Here is a 25,683-nt window from a genome sequence, read left to right as displayed (position 1 = left end):
TCACTCTCTCTGAAATAACATGACAGTAGCCCCTACAGGAGGAAGGAGGGGGGGAAGTGCTCCATGCATATTAACTGAAAAACAACAGCAAAAAAGCACTTCCACACAGTCACTGATTCTCAAAACTACTTGGGTAGTGTTTTGTTGTTGTTGTTGTTGTTGTTGTTGTTGTTTAACCTTCAGCCTCATTTCACATATGAGGAAGCTAAAGTTCAGTGATGTTAAGGGACTTGTTAGAGACCAAAGAGCTAGTCAGTGGTGGAGCCAAAACTCTCCATCACGCGATATAATACCCGAACTATAACCCACATTCTCACGTCTGAAAGCAAAAATCTTGTAAATCCTTTTCCTCTCCCTCATAACTGCTGCTATAACTCAGATATTCATACTTCTAACCTCCCAACAGATCTTCCTGCCACAGGTTTTACCTCCACTCTATCTTCCACCCCACTACCAAAGTTACCTTTCCAGAATGCAAATCTGGTCTTCTCTGATTATTGCATGCAAGACAAAGGTCCGATTCTCATGGTTTTCACAGCCCTCCGCGAAGTGGCCCTCCTGATTTGCTCTTCCAGTCTCATCTCCATCCATCCTATTCCTTTCATGTCAGTTCTTTCAGGTTCTTCAAAACATTGTGCTTCCCCACCCCACCCCCCACCCCGTGTTTGACATGCCATTTGTTTCTCTTCCATGATCCAGTTAGCTTTTTTCCAGCTAGCTGCATATGTCTGTAAGTTTATATAACTGGCTCATACAATGAAGAGAATGCATAGCAAATTTATAGTTTAGAAAATGATAATAAAAGGCTATCATGCTCCCACCATCCAGTTAACATTTCCATAACCCCCTATGAGAGATAGTGTTCTTTTATGCCTCCATACCTCTGCACATGCTAGAATGCCTTAGTCTGCATGGTGAACTCATCATTTGGAACCTCAGGTCAGCTCTACCTCCTCTAGAAAGCCTCCACTGAGTCCCTTGAGAGAGACTTAATGCTTCCATTATGCCTCCATTATGTCATTCCTAACAGTATTATATTTGCTTACATGTTTGTCTCCCCAGTAGATTGAAGATTCCAAGTATTACTTAATCTCTGAATCTCCAGCAAGCAGCATAAAGGCTGGTAACACTGTAACCGTTCAGTAAATAGAATGGATGTCCATACAATCTGGTTTGCCTAGGAGAGTCCTGGTTTATGCTTGTTGTCCAAGAGTGATTTTTCTAAGTGCTTCCTTTACTCACGAATGTGTCTAATGTAAATGACCAATTACATGATCACCCTGTCAATACATGTGAAATGGATGAATTAATGAATGGAAGATTTTCAGGAAGAGCCAATATGTAAAGATTTTAAAAAATTCAACAGCTGGCCACTGTATCTCCTTCCTGTTCGAGAAGTGCTTGACTTTCTTGGAGACAGAGATGAATTTGTACAGACCAGATGCTCAATAACCTATATTGCACAATTAAGTTGAAAAATGTTAGCATATTCCTACTTTAAGAAAACCTAGATGTAAAATATGCATTTATACTATAAATCCATGTGACAGAGATGATTAAATATTGTTTACTACATTGTAAAAATTAGAAGGTGTATAAATTTTTATTTTTTTATTTTTAAAAAAAAATGTTTATTTATTTTTGACAGAGAGAGAGAGAGCATGAGCGGGAGAGGGGCAGAGAGAGAGGGAGACACAGAATCCGAAGCAGGCTCCAGGCTCCGAGCTGTCAGCACAGAGCCCGACGCGGGGCTCGAACTCACAGACCGTGAGATCGTGACCTGAGCCAAAGTCGGACGCTCAACCGACAGCCACCCAGGCGCCCCGAAGGTGTATAAATTTTTAAGAGCTGACTTTACTGCTTGTTGAAAGTCAGAAATGTAGATTAAATACTGCTGAAATGATAGCATAATCAATGGGGGCACCCACACACACACACACACACACACATACACTAGTTGCATTTGCTTTTATGGAAAGATAAAATCTCCTTGAGTTTCACATTATAAATAAAAATTTTATTTTAATTAAATTTTATTTAAAGCTTTTTTTGGTTATTCAAATAGAAAAGTAGTCTTTAATTACTGTTAAACAAAAAATGGGAAGTGAGGTAATTCATCTTTTGACAATAATCTTTCCCTCCAACAGTGTCAACTTCTTTGAAAGTCAAGGTAATTCCCTGTAAAGAAGGCTTTTAATAAATTACAAATATGTAGTAGATTCTTGTCCATCTACTTCCTAACTACTTAATGCACTGTTGCATAGCAACAATTTTGTTTTCCTGCTTCTTCTTTGTTGGCAGTGTGAGAGTCTGAAATCTGCACTGGCTTGGTCGAGCTCGGGAATCTTTCTGGTACCAGGGGTGCAGGTATCCATTGTAGAAATCAGTAGCTGTTAGCGTTTTCTTGAACATCACTGATCGAACACCAATCCAACCGTCCTAAAGAGCAAAAGACAGTGACTAGACAGTGGTGGCAAAACTCTTACATTTTAGTTTATAGAACTTTTATCATGAGAACAAACAAACCTACAAATCTTACCAAATGCCTAGCTGCAGACAGCACTGTACTAAGTAACATACATGTTTCTTTGACTGCATTTATTACTGAGTGATAACAAATGTACAGACCTGAATAAATTAAACCTATTTAAACATAAAGGAAGCAGAATAAAGATGTTATATTTGCATGGTACTTTACAGTTTTTAGAGTATGTCCATATATCTTACTATGACTGGTCATCAAAAATAGAACTGCTCTAAAAGGCAGATCCACTATCATCCCCAGAGGGAATTGATTTTAGAAGAGAAAACCGATGCTCAGAGGTGAGTGATTTGTCCGACGTGACATAACTGGTGGCACTCAAACTCATATGTTCAGACAACCCCATCTTCTATGAGAGTAAACTGATTTGCAATACAGATATATAAAGACCCAGACAAGGACAGCAAACATGTGCACCCTACATTGTTCGAGAATAAGTTGAAGAAAGATGAAGAGAGGTTGATGTGGAAGCTCTGTATCTATAGTCTGTGTAGGTCAGATCACTCTACCACTCTTTCATTCATTCATTAATAAGTTTATTATTTATTTATGTTTACTTATTTTGAGAGAGAGCAAGCGAGCGCACAAGTGGGGGAGGGAAGAAAGGGGGAGAGAGAGAATCCCAAGCAGGTTCTGTGCTGTCAGGGCACAGCCCAATGTGGGTCTTGAACTCATAAGCTGTGAGATATGACCTGAGCTGAAACCAAGAGTTGGACACTTAACCAACTGAGCCACCCAGGCGCTCTTATCACACATTTCAAACACAACCTCTTGAGCATGAAACATTGCACATAAACACCATGAAGGAAAATACCAGGAAATGGAAAAAATGTGCAACAGCTCTCAGGCCACTGTCATTAAATAATAATGGTTCTAAAGTCATTTTATTTTGTTTTATTTCATTTTTTAATGTTTATTTTTGAGAGAGAGAGAGAGACTGTGAGCAGGGGAAGGGCAGAGAGAGAGAGAAGACACAGAATCCAAAGCAAGCTTCAGGCTCTGAGCTGTGAGCTGTCTGCACAGAGCCCGATGCATGGCTCAAACTCACCAACAGTGAGATCATGACCTGAGCCGAAGTCAGATGCTCAACTGACTGAGCCACCCAGGTGCCCCTCAAGTCATTTTAAATAGTTAAGAAATCCCCTCTTTAACCACTGTTGAACACTAAAAGCAAGTAGGATACCAGTACTGTGGTAGTTTAGCTACATACTTTCATATGTCTGTCTTCTGTGATCATCATATTAGCAAGACAACTTGCTAGTTAAACAAGACTTGTTAGTTTGTTTTTTTTAAGTTTGTTTGTTTAGAGAGAAAAAGAGAGAGAGAGAGAGAGAGAGAAAACAGGGGAGGGACAGAGAGGATCCCAAGCAGGCTCTGTGCCATCAGCATGGGGCTCAAACTCATGAGCTGTGAGATCATGACCTGAGCCAAAATCAAGAGTTAGTTGCTTAACCAACTGATCCACCCAGGTGCCCCAAGACTTGTTAGTTTTTTGTTTTTTAATTTTTTTAATGTTTTATTTATTTTTGAGACAGAGAGAGACAGAGCATGAACGGGGGAGGGTCAGAGAGAGAGGGAGACACAGAATCCGAAGCAGGCTCCAGGCTCTGAGCTGTCAGCACAGAGCCCAATGCGGGGCTCGAACTCACGGACCGTAAGATCATGACCTGAGCCGAAGTTGGACGCTCAACTGACTGAGCCACCCAGGCGCCCCAAGACTTGTTAGTTTTAACAAGATCTTGTTAATTAACAATGGATTAGTGAGAATATACAAATTTCTTTTAAGAAAGCACTAAGGTTACTGAATCTTCTTTGAGTAATAATGCTTTGGTAAAACATCACTTTAAAAAAATTATACGAGAGATTCAACTATTTCTTAAGAAAATTAAACTGCCCAGATTGAGGGGTGCCTGGGTGGCTCAGTCGGTTGAGCGTCCGACTTCGACTCAGGTCATGATCTCACGGTCTGTGAGTTCGAGCCCCGCGTCAGGCTCTGTGCTGACAGCTCGGAGCCTGGAGCCTGCTTCGGATTCTGTGTCTCCCTCTCTCTCTGACCGTCCCCCGTTCATGCTCTGTCTCAAAAAACTAAATAAATATTAAAAAAAAACACAAAAACAAAAACTGCCCAGATTGAGCCAATGTTCAATCTGATGGATAAATAGTTGAGTAAAATCTTAACTAAAAATGATTAAACTCAGTAAAACAAGTATAGTTTAAAACTAAAAGAAAAATGTACCTTGCAACAAACCAGCAGTATTTGTGACTGTTTGTGATATATTACTGATCCTGGAATAACAGGTTGTCCTGTTAATTTTGGATCTAAAGAATGGGGGGAAAAGGATATTAGAATAAATAATTATTATAAATAACTTCATGGCGCTTCTGAAAAATCAAACAAACATCCTGGGAGGCAGTACTAATACTGGAGAGGGCATACCTGCTGATGTCCTGACTTTGTAATCCAAACTTACAATGGAGCCATAATGCTGTGTGTATCTCAAACTCAAAGGGAAGCTTTCAGTATGCATAGGAACTTATGAGTCCTTCACCCAGTCTCCCAAGATAAACTAAAAATGCTGAATTTAGAAATTTTGACCATTTGGGGGAAATAACTATCTACCAGTGGAGAGGTATACAGGAAGCTTAGGATCTAAGCTGGCCCTTCTATCCATGACCAAACAAGTCTTAGATTCCTGGGGAACTCTGACTCCTTCTGTGCTGGGCCAGCTCCCTCTGTGACTCACACTCCTTCAGTCCACCACATTTGGAGGCACTGATGGGCTTTAGAATGAACAGACTGTGTCATGAAATGCTACACCCTGGTCTAGGATTCTCACTAAGATTTTCATTATGATACTCACCAGAATGAAACTGACCAAATCATTTTGCACTCCCTGAAAACCTTAGTATAAAGAATCAGAGCTTAAAATAGGATAGTAACACTGCTTTGCCTACTTCCCACATTCTTATAATGACTGAATGAAAAAATACATGTGAATGGACACTGCAAAGAGCAAGACAATAAATGAATATAAAATATAATTATTACTGAACTGACACAAACTAAAAGAACTCTTATTTTTAGTAACTGTAACCTGTGGTAAAAAAGACACATTTTCAAATGGACTATAGTGAAAACATTTTCCACATCAGCTATTCAAAAGTTAGTACCAGTGAGGATTGAACTATTAACTTCTACCAGTTCCAGAAGTTTAATGGCATTATCCATCCAGAGTGTCTGCAACGGAATCTGCAAAGAAAATTAAAGAAGGTATAATAAAAGAATACACTTAACCCCCAAACCCTTTTCAACTCCTATTTTGTATTATTATGGTCTGACTTCTCTCCCAATTACAGAGGAATTGGGAGCGAAGTCTCTAAACCTTACAAAACAGAACACAGGTGTGGCCTTCTACATAAGTCTCCAAGATTGTAAGACCTTAAAACACTCTTTTAAAATCAATGTTTGGGCCGCCTGGGTGGCTCAGTCGGTTGAGCGTCTGAATTTGGCTCAGGTCATGATCTCACGGTTCGTGAGTTCGAGCCCCATGTCGGACTCTGTGCTGACAGCTCAGACCCTGGAGCCTGCTTCGGATTCTGTGTCTCCCTCTCTTTCTGTTCCTCCTCTATCAAAAATCAATAAACATTTAAAAAAATTTTTTAAATAAACAAATAAAATAAATAAATAAAAATCAATAGGGGTGCCTGGGTGGCTCAGTTGGTTAAGCGACCAACTTTGGATTTCAGCTCAGGTCATGATCTCCATGCTGGCAGTGTATACTTGGGATTCTCTCTCTCTCTCTCTCTCTCTCTCTCTGCCCCTTTCCAGCTTGCTCTCTCTCTCAAAGTCAATAAATAAACTTAAAAAAAAAATCAATGTTTATATCTTTATTAACATTTCTAATGTAAGGGGCGCCTGGGTGGTTCAGTTGGTTAAGCGGCTGACTTCGACTCAGGTCATGATCTCATAGTTCATGGATTCAAGCCCCATGTCAGGCTGTGTGCTGATAGCTTGGAGCCTGAAGCCTGCTTCGGATTCTGCATCTCCCTCTCTCTCTGCCCCACCCCTGCTCACGCTGTCTCTCTCTCGAAAATAAACATCAAAAAAAACCAAAACATTTCTAATGTAAGATTTATGTTCATTATAAAAAATGCATTACCACAATTACATTAAAAAAACTTAGTAAGTATTCTGTACTCCCATCCCTAGAAGCAACCACTGTTAACAATTTGATGTGTATAACCTTGTAGTTTTTTCTACAAATATTACAAAAATCTAGAGCGTACTGTTTTTCAAAGGGACTTTTTTGCTTAACAATAAGCGTGGGCAACTTTCATCAGTGCATGCATGTCTATTTCAGTCTTTATCTGCTGTATTTGTACAATATTCCATTTTCTGACTATGCCATAATTTATGCAACCAAAACCTTTATGATGGACATTTCAATTACTTTCCATTTCTTACTACTATTAATAGTTTTTTCCCAGTGTGTAGACTTTGAATCTCGGGTACAGTAATTTTTTCCTATGTGTAACTTTTTTTAGTTTTTTGTAGTAATATTAGCCAATCTTTTCTCCCATGACTCCAGTGGTTCATGTCAAACTTAAAAGTGCTATCCCACACTTTAAGATTACTAATATTGTAAAATTATTCAACTGTGTTTTTTCCCCAGTTCTTTGTGGCTTTACTCTTTTATATTTAAATGCTTGATCCATCTACATTTTATGTTGACTTTGAAAGGCAGGATTTGAGGGCTTCCTCCTCTAATGGCTAACCAGTTCAGTTGTCCCAATCCGATTTACTGGACAATCCATCTCACCTTTCCCCACAGCGTGAAATGCCACTTTTGTCACTTTTGATTTTAGACTCATAAAAATTAACACATACCAGGACACAAGTTCTCTCAAATTTCTGAAGTAAATAAATTGATTTTCAGGCTGTAGTTCAATCCTCCATTTCATAGATGAGGAAAGTGAGGCCCAGAGAATGCAGCTATATTCCCAAGTTTAGACACAGTTAGTTAGGAGAGCCAAGCACCAGAATCTGTGTTTTCTCATTCTCAGCTCAATGCTCTTTTTATGAGATTCCCTAAAGAGGACATTTAATTTTCAGAAGAATTAGGTTGTTGCAAAGATTTGAACATTGCATCAAAGAATTAAATACATTTGGTTCATAGGTGTTCATGATCTTCAATGTGACATGTCTTGGTACAATATCCTCTTCTTTTTTTTTTTTTTTAATTTTTTTTTTTTAATTTTTAAACATTTTTTAAGTAGGCTTCATGCCAGTTTGGGTCTTGAACTCACGACCCTGATTTCGATATCTGAGCTGAGATAAACAGTCGGACACTTAACCGACTGAGCCACCCAAGGCGCCCCAGTACAATATCCTCTTCTCAAATTTGCTGACTTATTTTTCTTTCACCCACTTCCAGTAAGAGTTATGAAACAATTTTCATGTATGTAACTTATTTCTTTCAAAGAAATCAAAATATTTTTGAAACATGCTGACTAAAAAAAGGTTTATGTTTACTGAGTTATAAACATGCAAGACATATAGTTCTTGTTCAGAATATATTCTTCTTGCTCTTGAGGAGGGTAAAGATCATCTTCACCTTATCATCACAGCATTACAGAAAGCAAAGGGATGGTAAGAATATAGTCATTTCAGTATCCACCATCATTACTGTCAAAATCATATGTTTGCATGGATTTAATTCACAAGGTTTATCTCCTTTGATCTTGGCAGCTGTGGACATGGTCATTAACCCCATTTTAGAGGTAAAAAAGCAGAAACCCAGAAAAGAGTTTTGCTCTTGGTTAGTAAGTGGGAGCACTAGGAATCAAATTTTACCTCCTGGCTCCTAGGTTCTCATTCTGTTATAGCACAAGCTTGTTCTCAGTAGAGAGAAAAGGTTAATTATAGAAGATAAGGATCATTATATAGTAATGTAACTGTGTTTAATATTTTAAGGAACTATCAAACTATTTTCCATAGCACCTGCACCCATTTACATTCCCACCAACAATGTATGACGGTTCCCAATTTCTCCCTATCCATGTCAACACTTGTTATTGTTTTTTTAATTATAGCAATCCTAGTGGGTATGAAGTGGTATCTCTGTACAGTTTTGATTTGTATTTTTGTAGCAACTAATGAAAATCATCACTTTTTCATGTTGTTAGTGGCCATTTATAGATCTTCTTGGAAGAAATATCTATTCAGATGCTTGGCCCATTTTCTAATGACGATGTTTTGTCTTTTTGTTGTAAGATCTTTATATATTCTGGATACTAGACAATTATCAGATAGGTGATTTGCCAATATTTTCTTCCACTCTGTAAGCTGTCTTTTCATTTTCTTGATAATGTTCTTTGAAGCCCCAGTAGGTTTTAATTTTAAAATCCAATTTCTGGGGCGCCTGGGTGGCTCAGTCAGTTGAGCATCCGACTTCAGCTCAGGTCATGATCTCACAGTCTGTGGGTTCAGGCCCCGCGTCAGGCTCTGTGCTGACAGCTCGGGAGCCTGGAGCCTGTTTCCAATCCTGTATCTCCCTCTCTCTCTGCCCTTCCCCCAGTCTCACTTTGTCTCAGTCTCTCAAAAATAAATAAATATTAAAAAAAAATCCAATTTCTCTATTTTTAGTTTGGTTACTTAAGCTTTAGGCAACATATTTAAGAACCATTGCCTAATTCAAGATCATGAAGATTTATCCCTAGGTTTTCTTTCAAGAGTCTTATCATTTCAGCTCTTATATTTAGGTCTCTGATCCATTTGGAGTTCGTTTTTATACATGGTGTGAGGTAGGAATCCAAATTTGTTTGAGTGTGGATATCCAGTTGTCCAAGCACCACGTGTTAAAAAGACTATTCTTTCCCGGGGTGCCTGGGTGGCTCAGTCAGTTAAGTGTCCGACTCTTGGTTTTGGCTCAGGTCATGATCTCAACTTTGAGCCACGTCGGGCTCTGCACTGACAGCACAGAGCCTACTTGGGATTCTCTCTCTTCCTCTCTCTCTCTGCCCCTCCCCTGCTCATACTTTCTATCTAAAAAAATAAACTTAAAAAAAAAAAAAGACTATTCTTTTCCCATCAAATTATGGTGGCACCCTTATCAAAAATTGATTGACCACAAATGTGAAGGTTTATTTCTGGGCTCTCAATTCTATCCCATTGAGAAACAGGTCTATTCTTATATCAGTACCCAACTGTCTTCATTAGTGAAGCTTTGTAGTAAGTTCTGAAATTAGGAATGGTGAGTTCTTTAATCTTGTCCTTCTTTTTCAAGATTTTTTGGCTATTCTGGGTCTCTTGGGATCCCATATGAATTTTACGATAAGCATGTCAACTTCTGCAAAGACATCAACTGGGATTTTTATAGGAACTGCGTTGAGTCTGTGGATCAATTGGGGAATAGTGCCATCTTAACAATATTCTTCCAACCCATGAACAACGAGGTCTCTCCATTTACTTAGGTCTTCTTTACTGCTTATTAGCTCTAAAAGTTTCTTTTGGATTCTTTATGATTCTGTACATAGAGCTTTAGTTATTCCTTTCCAGTCTGATTCTGTATTGTTTCTTTTTTCTTGCCTGATAGCCTTAGCTATAACCTCCAGTAGAATGTTGAAGAGAAGTGGTGAGTGTGGACATTTTTGTTTCATTCCTGATCTTAGGGGGAAAGCTTTCAGGCCTTCACCATTAAATATGTTAGCTGTGGGTTTTTGTCAGGTTGAGGAAGTTCCCTTCTATTCTTAGTTTGTTGAACATTTTTATCCTGAAATAGTGTTGGATTTTGTCAAATGCTTTTTCTGCCTCTATTGAGTAAATTATATGCTCTTTATTCTATTAATATGGTATGTTAATAGATTGATTTTTTTATGTTGATTCAATCTTGCATTCCTTAGATAAATCCCACTTGGTCATGGAATATAATCCTTTTTTATACATTGTTTGATTTGGTTTGGTAATTCTGCTGAGGATTTTTGCTGCTATATTCATAAGGTGGTTTTCTTTTCTTGTAAAGTCTATATTGTAAAGCCTATTTTATTGTGAAGTCTATTCTTGTGAAGCCACTATATTCACGTGGCTTTCTTTTCTTGTGAGGTCTATTGTTTAGTCTTCCTTAGGTTTTGTACTAGCTGCTCCCTCTGTCTGAAATGCTCTTTTCCTGATCTTGGCATGACTGGCTCCTTATTGTCTTTCAGATCTAAACTTAAATTTCAGTTCAGAGATTCCTTCCCCATCTACCAAATCTAAAATAACCTCCAGTTAATCTATCACATTATCCTATTTTAATTTTCATCAAAAAATTTATCACACTGATATGTTTCTTATTTGCTTGTTTCCATCTTCTCACATCATTTGTATTTCTAGTACCTAGAACAATGCCTGACACATAATAGGCTCTCAAAAAATATTTTGTTTAATGAATGCATGAATACGTGAATAATAGCAGATAACATTTAATGAATACCTACTCTTTGCCAGAAACTATACTAGATGCTTCTTATACATTATATCAGCCCTAATTTTCAGATGAACAAACTAAAGCTCAGAAGCTAAATAACTTTCCCAAGTCTACCAAACTAGGAAGTGGCAGAGACAAGAGGGAACCCAGCTCTGTCTGGCTCTAAAGTCCATGTTCCTTTCCCTACATCATTCTGCTGCAATGGGGAAAGTACAAGGTTTATAGTGAGACATATCTGGTTCAAAACCTGACTCTCACTAACTAAAAATGTGACCTTGTGCAACATCATTCAATAACCATCCATTCTCTACTTCAAGCCTCAATTTCATCAACTTAAAATCAGATAATACCCACAATATGCGATTGTGATCTTCACTGAAGAACTTGGCATGCTAGAGATATTCAGTGACAGCTCTCCTTTTTAACCAACATTAATAACAGGTGGTCCATTAAAAATCCCACACTTGGTAGGCCTGGAGTTCAAACAACACAAGAGGCTATCAAAATGAAGGGGAAAAAAAAACAGTAAATTTGTCAAAGAACTGAGAATTTAACTCAGGCATTTTATTTATTTTTATTTATTTATTTATTTTTTAAAGTTTATTCTCATTTATTTTGAGAGAGAGAGAGGGAGAGAGAGAGAATCCCAAGCAGGCTCTGCACTGTGCAGAGCCTGACATGGGGCTCGAACCCACAAACCACGAGATCATGACCTGAGCTGAAATCAAGAGTCAGACGTTTAACCTACTAAACCACCCAGGCGTCCCTCAGGCATTTTAATAAGTATTTATTTTTAGTTTTTTAAAAAGATTTTAAGTAATCTCTACACCCTCAATGTGGGGCTTGAACTTAACAACCTCGAGACTGAGAGTCACATCCTCCACTAACTGAGGCAGCCCAGCACCCCAGGTATTTTAGTAAGTATTTAATAAATACTGTAAGTACAAATAAAGAATTATGTAATAAGTAAGTAATTTAAAGTTACAACTCCATTTGGTATACTATCTGTAGAAACTGAGTATTGAAGAATTCTGTTGTAAAAAATTGGCTACAGGCAGAAAGACGTACTGGAAAAAGCAATAGATTAGGAATGAGATTTATATTATTTAGTGATGGGGCACCCATCATTCCCCTCATCCATGAAATGGGTAATAAAACTTGGTTATGGGAAACTGCAATATATATATATTCAAAAGTGCTTTGTAATTCTAAATCCCATATAAAAACTTAAAGGAATGACATTCTGATACATGCTACAACATTGATGAACCTTGAAGACATTATGCAAAGTGAAACAAGCCAGACACAAAAGGACAAATATCATATGATTCCATTTATATGAGGTACCTAGAATAAGCAAATTCTAAGAGACAGAAAGCAGGACAGTGGTTACCAGAGACTGTGGGAAGGGGAGATGGGGGAATCAGTGTTCAGTGGGTACAGAGTTTCAGTATGGGATGATGAACAAGTTCTGGAGATGGACAGTGGCAATGGTTTGCACAATGAAATGAATGTACTTAATGCTACTGATTTATACACTTAAAAATTGTTGAAATGGTAAATTTATGTTACATTTGACCAAAAATTTTTTTTAAGTTTTAAAAATAAAATGAATTTCAGGATTCTTAGGTTTGAGATTCAGTCCTAAATAAAAATATTTACACACACACACACACAAAGATAATTAAGTAAAACTGCAATCTGACTTCCAACTTACTATATTTCCAATGGCACGATAAAGTCTGAATATTTGCTCTGAAGTTTGCTCCTCCCATTTTATACAGCTGGTACCAGCAGAAATCTTAGGGGCTGAAAGATAAAGCCAACAGCAAGAATAAATATCAGGTTCGATGGCCATGAATTGGTAACATTGACGCTGAATGATAGATATAAGAGAACTTGTATTATTTTCTCAACTTTTGAATATGTTTGAAATTTTCCATAATATGAAGTAAAAATAAACAAATTAACTATACAAATACTATAAGAAAAATGAGTGAATTTCTTTATAACCTGGGTGTAGAAAAAGCCCTCCTAAGAATGACTCAAAATCCAGAAGCAATTAAAGAATGATAAATATGACTACATAAAAGTAAGCTTTTACTAAAAACAACCTCTTGTAAGACAGAGAGGTCATAAATTAAGTGAAAAAACAAACTAAAAGTATCTATAATTTTTATCACAATACTTTAGATTTATAACAAATATAAGTTATATGCTAATCTATATATATATCTATGTAATATTATAATAATATATCTAGGAGTACTTTATATCATATAGATTTATTTAAATCTATTACATAGAGGCACCTGGGTGGCTCAGTCAGTTAAGTGAAGTCTGACTTTGGCTCAGGTCATGCTCTCACAGTTCCTGAGTTCAAGCCCCATATCAGGCTTTGTGCTGATGGTTCAGAGCCTGGAGCCTGCTTCAGATTCTGTGTCTCCCTCACTCTCTGGCCCTCCCCTGCTTGCGCTCTGTCTCTCTCTCAAAAATAAACAAACATTAAAGAAAAATTTTTAAAAATCTATTATATAAAGTACTCCTAAAAGCTGAGAAGACCAAAAATGTGATAGAAAAATGGGCAAAAGATATAATGTCCTTTCCCAGAAAAAAGAAATGCAATTAGTCCTTAAACATATAAAAAGATCCTCAACCTCACTCATAGAAGTAACGTAAACTAAAACTACTCCAAGATTCAATTTCTCATCTATTTGATTACAAAGTAAAATATGCTCCAAGTTATCTACAATGGCATTATTTGAAATAGCAAAAGCTTGAAAACACCCAAAGTGCCCATCAATAGGGGATCTGTTGAATAAATTATGATCTACCCACACAAGTAAGAACTATGCTGCTATAAAAAGGAACAAGGTGGGGCGCCTGGATGGCTCAGTCAGTTAAGCATCTGACTTCAGCTCAGGTCATGATCTCATAGTTTGTGGGTTAGAGCCCCACATGAGGCTCTGTGCTGACAGCTCAGAGCCTGGAGCCTGCTTCACATCCTGTGTCTCCCTCTCTCTCTACCCCTACCCACTCACTCTCTGTCTCTCTCTCAAAAATAAATAAACATTAAAAAAAATTAAAAAAAAAAAAAAGGAACAAGGAAAATCTCTTCTTACTGATAGGAAAGGGTTTCCAGGGTACACTGTTAAGTTAAAAAAAACCCAAAGGTACAAAAGAGTGTATATTTTATGCCACCTTTTGTGAAAGAAAAAAAGGAAAAATCAATAAAAAAAATATGTGGTTTTGCTTATTTTGATAAAAGGAAACAACTGGAAGGCTAAATCAGAAACTCATAAAATTAGTTACTTACAGAGGGAGGGAAACCGGAAGGAGGAACTAGGGATGGAAGTGAAACGCCTCTGAGTATAATTCCTCAAATGGCTTAAATTTTTTAATCACAGAGATGTTTTATGTGATTCAAAAAATCAAATTTAATCATAAAGAGGAAAAAAAGCAACTCTGAAAATTAAAAACAAACTGAAGCAAATAAATTTAACTATATATCAAACTAGATAACAAAACCACATGGAAAAAATAATCATCTCCAGTAAGTTTTGAACACGGTACTCTGACTGCACACTCTTAGCAGGATATATAGTCTATGGACAAAAAAACTGCAGAGAAATCTGAAATATTACTCAGTAGTTTTAATGAGTAAAACTCTCAAGGCTGAGAATTCACAAAGTGAGCCTGGGACATCTTAGAAAAAGAAAGCAAAGAAAGCACTCAAAAACTACCTGGGGTTGTCAAAGGATACAGAACCAGGGGTACCTGGGTGGCTCAGTCGGTTAAGCATCTGACTTTGGCTCAGGTCATGATCCAGAGTTCGAGCCCCGTGTCCGGCTCTGTGCTGACAGCTCAGAGCCTGGAGCCTGCTTCAGATTCTGTGTTTCCGCCTCTCTCTTTCTGCCCCTCCCCTACTCACACTGTCCTCTGTCTCTCTCAAAAGTAAATAAACATTAAAAAAAAATTTTTTTTTAATAAAAACAAAATAAAGGATACAGGACCCAACTTTAAGGGGCTCCCACTGGCCAAATTTGGGATGACTTGAGCAGTACAAAGAATTATAAATGCAACTAACTGTAAAACACAATAAATGAAAATTCATGAGTCATATAATAATTTAAAAATCTCATTTGCTACCATAATTGAAGGTGATTATGGCACCCACTTCTTACTCTAAAAATTGGTAGTTACAGAAAGAATTAAGTATTGATCCTACCATTTTTGGATGAACTAAAATTCATCTTCAATTAATGATGAAAAGCTCTTCTTTACAGAATAATGTCAAGTATTAAAGGTAAAAGGAATTGGAAAATCACCATTTTGCAACCCCTAATGAAATAAATCATTTAACAAAGAAGCATCGACCCATGCCAAAATTATTATGTGAAAGGTTGTTAGAGAACAGGATGTTTGCATGGTGCCAAAGCATTACGCCACAGATTACCTACCACTGCAAAAGCGGAAACAAATCTTTGTACTGGACTCAACCAAGTGATCCAACTTAACCTCACCAGCCTCGATACAACCCTGGTATTATGGCTCACTGATGTGACATCCAAAGACTGGAGTAGACAGAGGCAACACTTCTCTGAGTATATCCTTTTAAACAGTTTTGACTTTTGAATCACGTAAATGTTTTACATGTTCAAGAAACAAATCATAAAAATAAAAAGCAATCCTTAAAACTAAAAACAAACTGAAACAAATATCATTGGAACACAATATCATCTATGAAATACTCTTTCCAAAAACTTCAAGCCTGAGTCTAATCAAGCCTTTAAAACTTCCAATTCACAAGAAATCTAAGGGCTAGAAAAACAAGTTAAAACAACACTGGAAGGAAAGACAACTAGCCTGGTCTCTTCAAAAAGTCAATGACATGGAAGGAAAAAAATTTATGGAGAAATTACTCTAGATTAAGGAGACATAACAACTAATTACAATTAGATGTTAGTTTGAAAAAAACATATGGCTAAAAAATAAGTTTTTAGACAATTAGCAACATTTAAATATGCACTGGATATTAGATGCTATTAGGGAACTGTTCATTTCTCTTAAGAGATGCATGCTGAAGTATTTAGGGATGACAGGTTACGATGCATACTTCCAAACGATTAAGCAGAAATCTAAAAATATGTACTAAATAGGGGTGCCTGGGTGGCTCAGTTGGTTAAGCGTCAGACTTCAGCTCAGGTCATAACCTCTTGGTTCATGAGTTTGAGCCCCATGTCAGGCTCTGTGCTGACAGCTCAGAGCCTGCTCCTGCTTCAGATTCTGTGTCTTCCTCTCTCTCTGCCCCTCCCCCACTCACACAGTCTCTCTCTCTCTCTCTCAAAAAAAAAAAACTAAAAAAAGATTAAAAAAAAAATATGTACTAAATACACACACACACACACACACACACACACACACACACACACACAGAAAGAAAATGTGGCCAAACATTAAATAATTGTTGACTCTGGATAAAACAGGTATTCACCATCTTTTAACTTCACTCTGTTTGGTACTTTTCCATATAAAGAAGTGGGAAAAAATTTCTACACCTTCATGAGGCTACAAGGGTAAGAGGGGAAGGGAGACCATACCAACCATTCTTTGGAAAGGGACATACAGGTGGGCACTAAATCTTTAGTCAAAATTAAGAGAAATGTTCAAGTGAGGAAGTCAGGACGTTCAGGTGCTATCATGACAGACAAAACCTCATGGAGGAGGGAAGGGTCTCCGCAGTCCTCGCTCACCATGTGTCACTCCCTCAGTTGGCTGCTGCCTTCCATTGCTCAAACTCTCAGGCAAATTTTTCAAAACTGAAATAAGCTTAAAAAAAAAAGAGAGAGCAACACATTCAAGATGAGAACAAAAACAGAAATACATTATAATTCAGTACCATGACACTATCAAACGTTTTGAAGGAGCTGTGTGGCAGGGCAGGGCAGTAAACTGGCTTAAGCTGTGATGACACATGTCTACTCAATGGAGTTTGAGTGTGGATGTTGCTCTCTGCAGGGTATGGGGCAATGTTATGCTTTTAGAGAACGCTGAGCTTTGCCTGGCTATGCAAGCTCTGGTGTCAGGACAGCATGTGCTCCAGAATCCACACTCTGACCCTGAGGGAGGGAAGGGAGTGGAGCCTCAAAGAAGGAGAATGTACTCTGGAGTCACACAGTTCTGGGTTCAAATCCCAATTCCACCACCTACTAGCATGTATTGTGGAAAAGTTATTTGAGAAGTTTATTGGGAAAGTAAAATAATAATAATAATAATAATAATAATAATAATAATAATGTCTACAGAGTTTCTAGAATAGTCCTGGCACACTAGCCAGTGCTCGATAAATGAGAGCCACTATTACAAAAACACTTCTGAGGCAAGTGCCTAGATTAGAAAGCACCATCTAGATGGGGGAAAACTGTCCTCTATAGAAAATTAACTAGTTCATGTGAAAATCATTAATTTGGTCACTAAGCATTCACTCAGACCTACTGTATGCAGATTCAAGCTACACAAAGCTGAAGAGCTCGTGTATAGCCAGGGGGTCCACAGAGCTCCAGTGTGTGTGGAGGCGATGGCGGCTGCACAGGCACAGAAGTGGGAGAAGTGCCCAGTCACCGAGTGAATGGCCGCTGGCCAGTCTGACGGGGGCACCAGGTGATTCTATGAGACTGAGGGTGAGACTGGGAAGAAGAGTCTAAAGGCCTCTGAAACGTGGTGTGGTGGACCACAGAAACACACACATTTCATTTGAGGGCCTTTATTAAGCACCTACTCGATAAATTTCTCAAAGACTTACATGAGAAATGCCAACCTAAATTTTAGAAAGCCAGGGATAGAAATCACTTAAAAGAGGGGCGCCTGGGTGGTGCAGTCGGTTAAGCGTCCGACTTCAGCCAGGTCACGATCTCGCGGTCCGTGAGTTCGAGCCCCGCGTCAGGCTCTGGGCTGATGGCTCGGAGCCTGGAGCCTGTTTCCGATTCTGTGTCTCCCTCTCTCTCTGCCCCTCCCCTGTTCATGCTCTGTCTCTCTCTGTCCCAAAAATAAATAAACGTTGAAAAAAAAAAAATTAAAAAAAAAAAAAAGAAATCACTTAAAAGAAAACAGCTGAAAATTTCACATCATGGAAGTGTTCCTTTCATCATAAACAGTTAGGAGACCTACTGAATGAGTAGAAAGCAGTGGGATATGGGAGAACTGTACCATGTTGGCACCCAGTCTTGACAGCACTGCCTCCAGTTCCTTTGCGGTGCTCTTAGGTGGCACAGGAACCGTTTCCTGTTTGAGAATTGGGCCTACGTCAAACCTATAGAAAAGCAAAAGCAAATGATAACATTACTATTTTTTAAGATCGGTGTGTTTGTCTACATGAGTGTTTACACATCACAAGAATAGTTTAACCCTGGCTGTGAATTTGACTGTTAGCCATTAGCCAAAGAGAAAGGTCAGTCTGAAGTAAGTAAAATCTTGCCTGTATTTAGATCTTAAATCTATTTTTTCCCAAAGGAAATAAGTATGAAGCTGCACATTAGGGATTTAATTGCAGTTACAAATAATTCCACCTTGGTGCTCCTGGGTGGCTCAGCCTGTTAAGCGTCCATCTTTGGCTCAGGTCATGATCTCATGGTTCATGGGTTTGAGCCCCGCTTCGGGCTCTGTGCTAACAGCTCAGAGCCTAGAGCCTGCTTTGGATTCTTTGTCTCCCTCTCTCTCTGTCCCTCCCCTGCTCACACACTGTGTCTCTCTCAAAAATAAAAAATAAAAAACATTAAAAATAATAATTCTACCTTTAGCAATAAATAGTATTTAAAAAGTTTCTATTCATACAATGAAGGCATAGAGCAAAAAATTGATTTTCCAAGGAAGTACAATTAAATTCATAATGATTTCTTCCTGTAATTCCTTTCTCAAAAGACAAGAGTTTTGCCTGGATTATAATCACTGGTGATTATAAGTAGGCACAAGTGTATCTGCATTCCCATAGTCTTACATTTTTACATCTAGCTCTGTAAATACTGGCTATCAACTTTTATTAGAAATATGCTTTATTTTAAATATTTAACTTTGTGGTTGTTAATTATAGTTCCAATTTAATTTCAATTTAATTTCTATTCTATAAGCTTTAATAAAATTCTTACTATGAAAAATTACAAACATCCATAAAACTAGAGTGAATTGTCACCTGATCCCCAAATAACATCACCCAGATTTTAGAATCATCAAAGTTTTGCAACTTGTTTCACATGTTCCTCCCTTTTTCTGAAGTTAGTTAAAGCAAATCCCAGATATGCAGCTGTTCTTGTGAACCTGTGAATTATTTTCTATGGGGACATTAGGTGATAACAGATAGCAACTTAATATAATCCTGTTTCTTAAACCATAGTATGATTTTTAAAAAATTAAATGTTTAAGACAGCTATATTACACATTGGCATACAATATAGTCTTATTTCAGGTTCCAAAAATTTTTGACCACAGAAACCTAGGCTAACAGAACTGAGATTTGTAACAACTAATATACAAAAATCCACCTCTCGTTTACACATCTTTTAAAGAAATCCACTTGTTAATGGTATAATTTATTTCAATCAACAAGCCACACATTTCACAAGGACTTTAAAGAGATACTTCATAATACAAAACCACATATAGTTTGTGTTAGAAACCAGGAAAAGACAGAAAGGGAAGGCACTCTGGAGTTAAAGGGAATTAGCACCATCCATTCATCTACTTCCATGTCCCTTCCAAACAGATTGACAGCAACATTGAAAATTACAAAGTCTAGAGAAAAGAAAATATCTTCTACCTTTTAGGTCTAATTTGCATAATTGTCACTCCAGTAACTGTGTCTCCATGAAGCACGGTATGGATTATAGGCGCTGGACCACGCCACCTCGGGAGGCAACTGGGATGGACATTTAATATGCCACTGAGTCAGAAAAAGGCAGAAATTAGTGTGCAAATGGGCTTTACCATTTAGTTCCTGCTACCTAAACAAATATGCTACTTTTTATCATTATACTTCCCTAGAAAGTTTGAAAAACAAAGTTAAATCTAGTCTTATACCTGAGGTGCCTGGGTGGCTCAGCTGGTTAAGCACCTTACTCTCAATTTCAGCTCAGGTCATGATCTCACGGTTGGTGAGTTTGAGCCCTGTGTCGGGCTCTGCACTCACAGTGCAGAGCCTGCTTGGGATTCTGTGTCTCCTCTCTCTCTGCCCCTTCCCTGCTCATGTGTTCTCTCTTTCTCAAAAATAAATAAAAGAAAATCTAGTCTTATATCATCAGTAAAGGGAGCCAGAGATTAAGTTTACTTTATTACCATAAAAGGCCAATGAAACTCAATTAAAAACAGAACAAGAACAAACTCACTGTTCCAAAGGTGTTCCACAATAATCTGTGATGTCTGGGAGTTCTTAAAGATTTTACTTTTTAAGTAATCTCTACGCCCAACATGGGGCTTGAACTTAAAACCCCAAGATCAAGAATCACATACTCCACTGACTGAGCCAGCCAGGCGCCCCTTGGAGTTTTTAAATAAAAGCAAAAAATACCTTTTATACTGTATGAGAAGAACTACTCAAACCCTACTGTGCATCTCATGGACAATGTGAATGTTTATAGTTTAGTCACAGAATTACCTTTGTTTCACTTAGTTTGCATATAGAATGCCTAAAACAAGCTTCTTGAATCCCCATCCAATGATGTATTTTTTTTACCCTAACACACGTATTGCCCATAGATGAGCAACTTAAATCATTTACTAAGCAAGCTATCTTAGTTTAATGATGTCTCCACCGCAGGAATATGCACTTGGGAGTGTATGTCTAAGAGATGAGTCTTATATTCAAAGCTCTGTTCAGACCAGTCTCATTGATCCAACAAATATTTACTGAGCACAGTTCATGTGCTGGCATTGTTCTAAGTGCTGGGATACAAGCAACACTGAACCAAAGGAGAAGAAATTCTGCCCTCAGGGAGCTTACGCGCAAAGGGTGGGAGATAAACAACAACAACAAAAAAGTGCAAAAAGTCTACCAGATGGTTCCAAGGGCTGTGGGGAAAAATAAAGCAGAGGAGTAGGAGTATTAGGTAGGAGACTACAATTTTAATAGGAGTCACAGAAAATTTTACCAGTAAGATGTGAAGAGGTGAGGGAATAAGACATGCAAACATATTCCAGGCAGAGGGAATAAGTACAGAGATTTTGAAGAAGGTAAATGCTGGGCAAGTTCAGGAACAGCAGAGAAGCCAGTGTAGTGTGGCTGGAGCGGAGTGAACCTGAGGAATAACACTAAGACAGCAAGGAGGGGACCAAACCCAGTAGGTAGGCCCATATAAGGACTCTGACCTCTTCTGAGATGGGAAAACACCAGAGAATTTTGAGCAGAATGACATGATCAAACTTCTGCTTTAAAAGGATCATTTTGGGGCACCTAGGTGGCTCAGTCAGTCAGTGTCTGACTCTTGAGTTGGGCTCAGGTCATGATGACTTCACAGTTGTGAGACTGAGCCCCGAGCTGGGCTCTGCGATGGGCGTGGAGCCTGCTTAAGATTCTCTCTCTCTCCCTCTGCCTCTCCCCTGCTTGGCTGCTGGGTTGGTAAAAGACTGAGAAGGCCAAGGACAGGAATAGACGCCAGTTAGGGGGCTACTGCAGAATGACAGTGAGAACAGCAGTAAAAGTGTTGAGAGAGCCAGTCAGATTCTAGATAGAATTTGAAGGCAGAGCCAATAGAATTTCCTGATGGACTGGATGTGTGGGGTGAGATAAGCAATAAGAATGACTGAAAGGTTTTGAGTCTCAACAACTAGAAGGGTGGAGTTGTCATTTGCTGAGATGAAGACGTAGGGAGAAGCAGGTTTGGGGCACAAGTTCAGGAATGCAGTTTAGGACATCTTATGTGTAAGGTGCCTATCAGACACCCAAGCAGAACTGTGGAGGAGGCAGTGTGCATCAGCGGCCTGGAATTCAGGGAGAAATCTGAACTGGAGGGACAAATTTGGGAGCCGTCAGCATATACATGGAGTTTATTTTATTATTCTTGTTAATGTTTATCTATTTTTGAGAGAGAGAAGACGCAAGGAGGGGAGAGGCACAGAGAGGGGGGTAGAGGATTGGAACCAGGCTGTGTGCTGACAGGAGCAGAGCCCGATGGGGGGCTCGAACTCATGAGCTGTGAGATCATGACCTGAGCTGAAATCAGAACCTCAATCCACTGAGCCACCCAGGTGTCCCCATAAACAAGGAATTTAAGTGAGGGTGAGTGAGAGCCCATAGATGAAGAGCATCATATATTCGTGACACCAACACAATTTTTTTTTACCTTAAAATACTAAAGACAGCAGAACTAGAATTCAAGTCATTGCACTTTAAACACCAGGCCCATATGCAAAGACCAAGTCCTCTATACTTTATTTCCTTTAAAAAAAACTTACTAGGGAAATTTAAGAATAAGAGCCTCACTCAAAAGTCGGCCAAATGAAGCTACCACTCCAACGTCATATTCTCCAGATCCCACATCTGGCCACTCATACACGGGAAGCTGAGATTGGACAGCATATTGCTTCACTGGCAGTCCTTTTGGTGATGGGGAGGGCACTGTGACCACCTCCAATTTTTCAATTAACTCTTCCTCTTTGTTTTCCCTACGTTGGAAAGATTGGAAGAAAATGTTAAGACAATGACTCAAAGCTAAACTACCTCCCATACTTCCACAGTACTTTTGTGGTTAAATTCACAAAACATTTAAGGGTAAGTGATTAAAACTAGTACAACTGACTGAGTTTTTATTTTGTATTTAATTTTAATTATTTTTAAAGAGCCACATGTGGCTAGTGGCTACTGTTTGGATGGCATGACTCTAGAAATTTCCTGTGCATACAGAAACACATACAGTACAGACATTTTACACAACTAGGATATTATATATATTGCTCTGCATTTTGTTTTTTTCCTCTTAACACTATATATACCATTTTATGAGTCTTTTTAAAAAGTGGGTTAAATATACACTTGCTTGTATATCTGTTGAACATTTCTAAAATAAAAAACTGGAAACAGTAGCTGTCTGTGAAGAGAGGAACTGGGAAGTGATAGAGGCAGAAGGAACTGACTTTTCACTGTATATCCTTTGAACCTTTTGAATTTTGTACCACAACCACGTGCTAGTCAAACAATAAATACTTTCACACAACAAACACACACACCCATGGGCATCATTTCATAGCAGTACATTTAGTACTACTACTTTCTTTTTACCTGCTGTGTAGTATTCCAGTACCCGGGGGGTGGGGTTAATTAATTTAGCAGGTATCGCATCAGGTATGGAGAAGTAATAAGAAAATGAGTATATAGCGACAAAGCACAAGAATAATGGAGTTGCCAAGTGAGACATCAGCCGAAAGGTCAGCACACAAGCAGTGCGATTCTGGAGGCAATTTGGGGAAAGCAGCATGTGAAGAGTACATCAGGGAGGGTATGCAAAGGGAACATGTATGAAGGGAGTGTTTCTGGGTGCCAGGGCAGAGCACTGGAGGGAGGGATATGATACAAGGGGATTGACGGGGGAGTCAATAGGAGGGCTGCTGTGTAGAATCTGCAGGGAAGACTTGAAGAAGGCAGAAATGAGTGTTGGGGACACATCAGGAAAAAACGGAGTGGGGAAATAACAAACGGAAGTTGGGAGAAAGAAGGCAGAGCAGTATATTTGGGTAGAGCCACTACGATATACCATATGGACTTTCAGAACAGAGTGGGTCTCAATTTTTTCCCCTGTAAATAAGATTTGTTAAATTTCAGAAATACTAAATGTATACCTAAGAGTTCTGATTTGTAAATTTACTCAGTTGAAAGTAGTTCGGTTGTGGACTATGTCCTCATTTTGGCTCCAGAAAACTGAGTCCCGTTGCATACAAGGAGATGGGGGGCAGGGAAGTGAGACATGGGTATGCCTGTGACCGGCAAGAAGCCCAAAGGATTGGAGGGTACAAATTAGATGAAGAGGAGGCAGAAGGAGTAAGTGGAAAGGGGAGGACTTTGAAGTCAGACCCCGTTTCAAGGCCGAACCAGCTCATTTGATGACCTTGGGCAATCTCCTAACCTCTCCGAGCTCCGGTTTCCTTACACACAAATGGGGCAAAGGGGTGGTGGCTGTGGTGGATGAGGTATGCAAAACGACTAGCGCGGGCTTGGCCCCTTGAAGCGCCCGGTAGCGCTAGGAGAACGGATAAAGCCGGCAGCCGGAGTGTAGACCGGAGGGACCAGATGGGAACGGTGCACCTTCCGGGAGCCCGGAGACGCCAAGATCGGGGCCCAGACCCTTCCGGCGCCGCTGCTATCCCTGACGAGGAGTCCAAGCCCTCGGAGCTGGCGCAGTGGCTCGGCAGCAGCGCCTTCGGCAGCCGGGCCCCCCAAGCCCCGGCCCCGGTACCTGGCGGCGTGCAGCGCCCGCAACGCCTCTCGGGCAAACTGGTCCGTACCGAAGAAGAGCACCCGCCAGGGCGGCTTCTCGCGGACTCGGACGCCCCGGCCGTCTTCCCCGCCAGGGGACGCACCACGCCCGGCCAGCGCTCGCCACTGGGGGATCTGCCTTGCGTCCGGACCGCCGCCAGCCGGCCGAGAACCCCAGCAACGCCGCACCAGCACCCTCATAGCCTCTGAAGGAAGCCTACCCTGCGCAGGCGCGTCGGAATGGGAGGCGTGCGCGTGCTAGGCCGGAGGGGCGGGGCCGGGGAGGAGAGCTGAAGGGCGGGTTCTGCTAGCGACTGGGGGCGTGGCCTGCACGGTTGGAGGCGTGGCCCGCCTGTGTTGGCGTTAACTAGGAATTTGCGGGCTCATGGGTCCCCGTGAATTTTGTTGCATTTGTTTGCACGATTTAGGCAGTCTCCCAAAAGAAGTCTTTTGGGAACAAATCATGTGTTTTCAGACAATAAAATATCATTCATTAAGTAATTATGATAAGTAATATTTACTGAGTATTGTATGCCATGCTTTGGCTAAGCATTTTATAGCCATTTTATCAGTTAATCTTCATATCAAGCATACAAGGTAAATATTATCATTTTATTGAAGAGAATCCGAGGTTCAATGAAATTAAGAGAATTACCTACCTGAGGTCCTGACATCTAGTTCATGTTGTTCCAAAGTCTGTGATCCTAACCACTTGGTCTTCATCGCAATCCTATGTACCAGGCAAGTCAATGTCCCCATTTTTTACCTGAGGAAACTGAGGCTCAGTTATTTCCTCACATTCTGATGAATCGAAGGCTCCAGTCTTTCCCCTATCCTGTGGGTTCCCTCCCACACAGAACGATGCTATGGGGGAGATTCTCAGGGGAAAAAATCAGAGAAGCTGTCTCCAGAAGACCTGTAAGGGCCATTAGTGCTTAGATTCTGTATTCTGGAGGCCCACACAGTGGCTTTCTCATGTATGATCACACATCTTTTTTATGGCTATAGAGTGAAGATTAGATTCCTTTCTAATCTTACTCTTAACACATTTTCCCATCACATAGTCTTAGACCCAGCGACCTTGGATCAGTCCTTTTCCCTAAATTATGAGCTCTGCACATCCCTACTTCTGTGTCTTTGCTTGTTATTCTTTCTAGACTGCTCTCCTCACATCACTTACTCTCTAAATGATATCCATTATTCAATGCCAAGTTCAGATATGC

At 39.4% G+C, this 25,683-nt stretch overlaps 1 protein-coding gene across 1 annotated transcript; it reads right to left on the bottom strand.

The window, feature by feature from the left end:
• Nucleotides 1-1,995: 1,995 nt before the first annotated feature.
• Nucleotides 1,996-24,686, bottom strand: MTFMT (mitochondrial methionyl-tRNA formyltransferase). Its single transcript, XM_030317925.1, has 9 exons — nt 24,441-24,686; nt 22,447-22,656; nt 19,817-19,939; nt 18,214-18,316; nt 16,761-16,836; nt 12,725-12,816; nt 5,714-5,792; nt 4,779-4,861; nt 1,996-2,439 (listed from the first exon to the last, which is right to left on the bottom strand). The coding sequence occupies exons 1-9, from the start codon at nt 24,659-24,661 to the stop codon at nt 2,242-2,244; spliced, it is 1,185 nt and encodes a 394-aa protein (XP_030173785.1). The 5' UTR covers nt 24,662-24,686; the 3' UTR covers nt 1,996-2,241.
• Between the last annotated feature and the right edge of the window lie 997 nt (nt 24,687-25,683).

This window comes from Lynx canadensis, chromosome B3, assembly GCF_007474595.2.
Source record: "Lynx canadensis isolate LIC74 chromosome B3, mLynCan4.pri.v2, whole genome shotgun sequence".
Lineage (NCBI taxonomy): Eukaryota > Metazoa > Chordata > Mammalia > Carnivora > Felidae > Lynx > Lynx canadensis.
The sequence above is the reverse complement of the archived record's forward strand: the minus strand, read 5'-3'. Positions and strand labels throughout refer to the sequence as shown.

Coding starts and splice junctions, on each gene's coding strand:
- MTFMT (XM_030317925.1), bottom strand. CDS start 24,661: ATGAGGGTGCTGGTGCGGCGTTGCTGGGGTTCTCGGCCGGCTGGCGGC. Junction 16,837..18,213: donor CAAGACTGGGTGCCAACATG/GTACAGTTCTCC, acceptor TTTTTTTTTAAG/CTTATTTCAGTTTTGAAAAA. Junction 4,862..5,713: donor TAATAGTTCAATCCTCACTG/GTACTAACTTTT, acceptor CCCATTCTTTAG/ATCCAAAATTAACAGGACAA.